The following is a 7,232-nucleotide window of genomic DNA, read 5'->3' as shown; positions in this document are numbered from 1 at the left end:
AAAAAAAAAAAAAAAAAAAAAAAAAAAAAAAAAAGATTGAGAACCTGGCAGTGCAGAGTGGAAGTTAATCTGATAGCAAGAGACAGCGCAGAGCACGCAAGGAAGTTTAGAGGTGACCAGTGCCAAAGGGGAAATCCTGGGAACACTGACAATCGGCAAATGGGACTGATGAAGAACTGTGGCAGAAGAAGAAATTCTTGGATTATTTTTAGTCTTCTAGCTACTAAATTCCTTACTAAAATTTTATTCTTTACTATGGAGAAGCCATTAACATTGGTCAGTAACAGTGAATAAGAGTAGAGCCTGTTGGGGCTTCCCTGGTGGCGCAGTGGTTGAGAGTCCGCCTGCTGATGCAGGGGACACGGGTTCATACCCTGGTCCGGGAAGATCCCACATGCCACAGAGCGGCTGGGCCCGTGAGCCATGGCCGCTGAGCCTGCGCTCTGCAGCGGGAGAGGCCGCAACAGTGAGAGGCCCGCGTACCACACCCAAAAAAAAGATAAAAAGAAAGGATAATTATTATGGAATTAAAGAGATAAAAGAATAACAACCCAATGCCATGTCTGAACCATGATTCAAAGAAACAAACTGTAAAAGACATCTTTCCCAGTTGCGAAAAAAAAAAAAAAAAAAAAAAAAAAAAAAAAACCATTTTTTAACCCTCTTTTTTTTAATTTTTTTTTTTTTTTTTTTTTTTTTTTTTTTTTTGGTCTTAAGGGTATTTATATGCATAGCCATTCTGGGAAGAGTTAAGGTTCAACTTGATGAAAAATTCAATTTACCTTCTAAATGATTTGTTATGCTATTTGAATTGACTGCTAGATTCAACAAAACTTAAAGAGCCAATTATGCATTCATGATCTCTGTTTTAAATTTTTCTGCCTGGTTCTTCATCTAAGATCAATCAAAGGAGTAAGTATTTTTAAATGTTTTGGAGATACTTATAAAAAGGTATGCTATGCATATTTTAATCAAGGTAGAAACTCTCTACACCCTTCATGGGGAAATACCTAAAGACGGAGGAAGCAACTCTTTGTGTTCCAAAATTTTGTCACCAATGAGATATTCTATATCTAGATCTCTGAGAAAAGGAATAAACACTGTCACGTTTCTAATCAATTATTTGATAAGGAAAATAGTAGTTATACAAGCATTTCTATTTCCTAGCTGAATTACAGAAATACGAGTACTTGCAGATAAACTTCATACAACTGAGTATCACCAGACCAAATACTGTTTGCAAACCTTGATAAAAACATGAAGTGAATTTGAGCTAGGCCTCCTTGTGTGAACAAGCTCCTTACTGAGTTACATTACATTCTGTGGCATTGTAACAATATTAAAAAGTTAATATTCATCCAAATTGCCTTATTTTATAATTAGAATACCAAAATATGTGGCCTAGGAATTTTCAGTGTACTGTTAAATATACAGGGAGCAACTGTTGCAGGCCCCACAGCACTGCATTATATTATTAAAGCATGTTTCTTAAAGAAAAACTCTATAATGATGCTTTAGAAATGGTAAGAATAAAGTGTAAAGAAAACGGAACAAATTTTAAAGCAGGTGAAACTATTTGCTGTAAATTGAATGTCTGTGTGCCCCCAAATTCCATATGTTGAATCCTAATACCCAATGTGATGGCATTAGGAGGTAGGGTCTTTGGGGATTAGCTCATGAGGGTGGAGTCCTCATGAATGGGATTAGTGCCCTTATTAAGGAGACCCCAGAGAGCTGTCATCCCTTCTGCTAGGTGAGGACACAGTGAGAAGATGGCCATCCATGAACCAGGAAACAGCCCTCACTGGATACTGAATTTTGGCCTTCCCAGCCTCCAGAACTGTGAGAAATGAATTTCTGTTGTTTATAAGCCACCCAGTCTAGGGTAATCTGTTACAGTAGCCTCAGTAGACTAAGACATTATTTAAAAGACACCACTAGCCACAATATAATTATTTTGCTAACTACATAAGGTTTTCTTTTACTTTATTTCAGTAACAACATTGGAAGTATTCAAAAAGTATTTTAGCCTGGCCTTACATCACATAGTTAATCTAAGTAAACATGAGACACCATCTAGTTTCTCATAACTTTTGCCCATTTTCTGCTTTCTTGTTAAATTGGAACCTTCACAAAGTATAATAATGCCCAATTAATATACCCACCTTTCCGCCGTTCTCTTTCTTTCAAAATAGCTTCAAACCATTCATGTTTCTCTTCAGGTGTTTTTGCCATACACACAAACCATTTATTTTTGGCTGTGTTATGTATCTTCCACCCATTAACAACAATGTGTCCACTGCTGTGAAAGTCAGCTGAAAATTAATAGGTAAAGGTGAATGAACAGATATAACATATATTCGAGTAATGCACTCGTTCAAAAAAGGTCCAAAACCATGGAATTCTTCAAAATACCTTTGCTTTATATATGTGTATTGAAGACCATACAAATTTTAAAACTTGAAGAAACATTTATATATTAAATGCAGTCAGAACATTTCTAACTCACAACATTAACATATTACAGGAAATTAACCACCCAAACTCATTAACATTCCTTTCCTCAATGTCCAAAAATATTGTTCAAGTTCCTAAAGCAATAAAACTTTTTTTTAAAGATTTTTTTTAATGTGGACCATTTCAAAAGTCCACATAAAAAGAATTTATTGAATTTGTTACAATACTGCTTCTACTTTATGAAAGAAAAAATTCTTCTTTGAGTGTGAATTCACATTTAATTGTCTTTTTCTATATCTCACCATAATTTTGGCTAAACTGACATCCTGGATTTGAAAATGTCATCAGCAAACCCTTTCTGGCAGCTCCCTACCTAACAGCAGGCAGAGAATAGACATTAATTGTAACCAGCCTTTACTGGCATGAGAGTCTGCAAAGCAAAGATTTCAAGACAGAAACACATACAACAAACGCCTGAATCAGCATCTGCATCAATTAAAGTGACATCTTCCATTGTCTCCCCTGAGAGACACTAAGAAGCTATGGTAGATTATAGGAGGTAAGCCACAGAACATAAAAGGTCGTGGCACTACACCTGTTTTTGTTGTTTGTTTCTTTTGATCTATTTTATTTGCTAAGTTCTGAGTAGAGGAAGAAATGGTTTGCTACTCATTCTCCCAAAATCTGGTTCTCATAGTCTTTTAGCTCCAAAATCACCATAAATTATCTGTGAACAGAATGTTCCAAAAATGCATTATCGAATGATTCTGCCTAGGTTGGGGAGAGGGCTACTTTAAAAATTCCAGGTTACATTTGAGCCAGGATAGGATTATATTATATATATCATATATTAGTTAGATATTCTTCTAGCCATAATCTCATGAATACTCAATAACAATTTCTGTTAATACAGAGATTTAACCTGACAGGATTTTCCCTTTTAAAAAAACGACCATCTGTTTTTAAAAGGAATTTTTGTACTTTTCTTCTTACCTTTACATATTTAATTCATATTCACAATGCATACAAAATAGCAGAACCTAATAATACACGTCAGATAAGCATCATTGGAATTAGTAAGGTAATAAAAATTATTATTGTAGTTCCTAATTAGGCCACCATCCCTCCTTAATATCTATAAAAATAACAGAGAATTTATTATAAATTTTTGGAAAAAAAGAACAAATTATACGTGTTTCCACACCTCCCTCCCACAAGCTGTCACCTTACAAGGCCAGTATCACAAACAAGAACAAGCTCTTCAGATTCTCTCCCCTCTTCGAAAACCAGGCAAAGATTGCTAAGTGAGATGGGCTGGGAAGATGGCGGAGGAGTAAGACGCGGAGATCACCTTCCTCCCCACAAATACACCAGAAATACATCTAAACATGGAACAACTACAAAACACCTACTGAATGCTGGCAGAAGACCTCAGACCTCCCAAAAGGCAAGAAACCCCCCACGTACCTGGGTAGGGCAAAAGAAAAAAGAAAAAACAGAGACAAAAGAATAGGGACGGGAGCTGCACCAGCGGGAGGGAGCTGTGAAAGAGGAAAGGTTTCCACACGCTAGGAGCCCCTTTTTGGGCAGAGACTGCGGGTGGCGGAGGAGGGAAGCTTCGGAGCCGCGGAGGAGGGCGCAGCAACAGGGGTGCGGGGGGCAAAGCGGGGAGATTCCCGCACAGAGGATCGGTGCCGACCGGCACTCACCAGCCCGAGAGGCTTGTGTGCTCGCCCGCCGGGGCGGGCGGGGCTGCGAGCTGAGGCTCGGGCTTCGGTCGGGGCGCAGGGAGAGGACTGGGGTTGGCGGCGTGAACACAGCCTGCAGGGGGTTAGTGCACCACAGCTGGCCGGGAGGGAGTCCGAGGAAAAGTCTGGAACTGCCAGAGAGGCAAGAGACTTTTTCTTCCCTCTTTGTTTCCTGGTGCGCGAGGAGAGGGGATTAAGAGCGCTGCTTAAAGGAGCTCCAGAGATGGGCATGAGCTGCAGCTAAAAGCACAGACACCAGAGACAGACATGAGATGCTAATGCAGCTTCTGTAGCCACCAAGAAGTCTGTGTGCGAGCACAGGTCACTATCCACAACTCCCCTTCCGGGAGCCTGTGCAGCCCGACACTGCCAGGGTCCCGTGATCCAAGAACAACTTCCCTGGGAGAACACACAATCGTGCCTCATCTGTTGCAACATCACGCTGGCTTCTGCCACCACAGGCTCACCCTGCACTCTGTACCCCTCCCTGCCCCTGGCCTGAGTGAGCCAGAGCCCACCCCGTCCTGTCTGAGCAAAAAACAGACGCCCTCCAGCGACCTACACGCAGAGGCAGGGCCAAATCCAAAGCTGAGCCCCTGTGAGCTGTGAGAACAAAGAAGAGAAAGGGAAATCTCTCCCAGCAGCCTCAGAAACAGCGGATTAAAGCTACACAATCAACTTGATGTACCCTGCCTCTGTGGAATACATGAATAGACAGCGAATCATCCTAAATTGAAGAGGTGGACTTTTAGAGCAAGATCTATGATTTTTTCCCCTTTTCCTCTTTTTGTGAATGTGTATGTGTATGCTTCTGTGTGAGATCTTGTCTGTATAGCTTTGCTTCCACCATTTGTCCTAAGGTTTTATCCATCCCTTTTTTTTTTCCTCTAAATATTTTTTAATTCAATAACTTTATTATACATTATTTTACTGTATCTTCTTTCTTTCTGTCTTTTTTCCTTCCTTCCCTCCTTCCTTCCTTCCTTCCTCCCTCCCTCCCTCCTTTCTTTCCTTCTTGCCTTCTTTCCTTTTCTTCTTTTTCTTTCTTCCTTCCCTCCTTCCTTCCTTCCTTCTTTCCTTCCTTCCTTCCTTCCCTCCTTTCTTTCTTCCTTCCTTCCTTCCTTCCTTCCTTCCTTCCCTCCTACTTCTACTAATTCTCTCTACTTTCTCTCCCTTTTAATCTGAGCCGTCTGGATGAAAGGCTCTTGCTGCTCCAGCCAGGAGTCAGGAATCTGCCTCTGAGGTGGGAGAGCCAACTTCAGGACACTGGTCAACAAGAGACCTCCCAGCCCCACATAATATTAAACGGTGAAAATCTCCCAGAGATCTCCATCTCAACACCAGCACCCAGCTTCACTCAACGACCAGCAAGCTACACTGCTGGACAACCTATGCCAACCAAATAGCAAGACAGGAACACAACCCCACCCACTAGCAGAGAGGCTGCCAAAAATCATAATAAGTCCACAGACACCCCAAAACACACCACCAGACGTAGATCTGCCCACTAGAGAGACAAGATCTAGCCTCATACACCACAACACAGGCACTAGTCCCCTCCACCAGGAAGCCTACACAACCCACTGAACCAACCTTAGCCACTGGAGACAGACATCAAAAACAACGGGAGCTACGAACTTGCAGCCTGCAAAAAGGTGAACCCAAACACAGTAAGATAAGCAAAATGAGAAGACAGAAAAACACACAGCAGATGAAGGAGCAAGATAAAAACCCACCAGACCTAACAAATGAAGAGGAAATAGGCAGTCTACCTGAAAAAGAGTTCAGAATAATGATAGTAAAGATGATCCAAAATCTTGGAAATAGAATGGACAAAATGCAAGAAGCAGTTAACAAGGACCTAGAAGAAATAAAGATGAAACAGACAATGATGAACAACACAATAAATGAAATGAAAAATACTCTAGATGGGATCAATAGCAGAATAAATGAGGCAGAAGAACGGATAAGTGACCTGGAAGATAAAATAGTGGAAATAACTACTGCAGAGCAGAATAAAGAAAAAAGAATGAAAAGAACTGAGGACAGTCTCAGAGACCTCTGGGACAACATTAAACGCACCAACATTCGAATTATAGGGGTTCCAGAAGAAGAAGAGAAAAAGAAAGGGACTGAGAAAATATTTGAAGAGATTATAGTTGAAAACTTCCCTAATATGGGAAAGGAAATCGTTAATCAAGTCCAGGAAGCACAGAGAGTCCCATACAGGATAAATTCAAGGAGAAATACGCCAAGACACATATTAATCAAACTGTCAAAAACTAAATACAAAGAAAGCATATTAAAAGCAGCAAGGGAAAAACAACAAATAACACACAAGGGAATCCCCATAAGGTTAACAGCTGATCTCTCAGCAGAAACTCTACAAGCCAGAAGGGAGTGGCAGGACATACTGAAAGTGATGAAGGAGAAAAACCTGCAACCAAGATTACTCTACCCAGCAAGGATCTCATTCAGATTTGATGGAGAAATTAAAACCTTTACAGACAAGCAAAAGCTGAGAGAGTTCAGCACCACCAAACCAGCTTTACAACAAATGCTAAAGGAACTGCTCTAGACAAAAACACAAGAGAAGGAAAAGTCCTATAATAACGAACCCAAAACAATTTAGAAAATGGGAATAGGAACATACATATCGATAATTACCTTAAATGTAAATGGACTAAATGCTCCCACCAAAAGACACAGATTGGCTGAATGGATACAAAAACAAGACCCATATATATGCTGTCTACAAGAGACCCACTTCAGACCTAGAGACACATACAGACTGAAAGTAAGGGGATGGAAAAAGATATTCCATGCAAATGGAAACCAAAAGAAAGCTGGAGTAGCAATTCTCATATCAGACAAAATAGACTTTAAAATAAGGACTATCAGAAGAGACAAAGAAGGACACTACATAATGATTAAGGGATCGATCCAAGAAGAAGATATAACAATTGTAAATACTTATGCCCCCAACATAGGAGCACCTCAATACATAAGGCAAATACTAACAACCAT

General features: G+C 40.3%; 1 protein-coding gene across 1 annotated transcript in view; it reads right to left on the bottom strand.

The window, feature by feature from the left end:
- Nucleotides 1-7,232, bottom strand: part of PREX2 (phosphatidylinositol-3,4,5-trisphosphate dependent Rac exchange factor 2) — a 291,490-nt gene that overhangs the window by 170,375 nt on the left and 113,883 nt on the right. Inside the window, exon 9 of the mRNA XM_007448492.1 lies at nt 2,166-2,315. Within this exon, the coding sequence (XP_007448554.1) occupies nt 2,166-2,315 (150 nt within the window). The remainder of the gene's footprint in view (nt 1-2,165; nt 2,316-7,232) is intronic.

This window comes from Lipotes vexillifer, unplaced genomic scaffold, assembly GCF_000442215.2.
Source record: "Lipotes vexillifer unplaced genomic scaffold, Lipotes_vexillifer_v1.1 scaffold815, whole genome shotgun sequence".
Lineage (NCBI taxonomy): Eukaryota > Metazoa > Chordata > Mammalia > Artiodactyla > Lipotidae > Lipotes > Lipotes vexillifer.
Note: the sequence above shows the minus strand (reverse complement) of the source record. Positions and strands in the feature narration are given on the sequence as shown.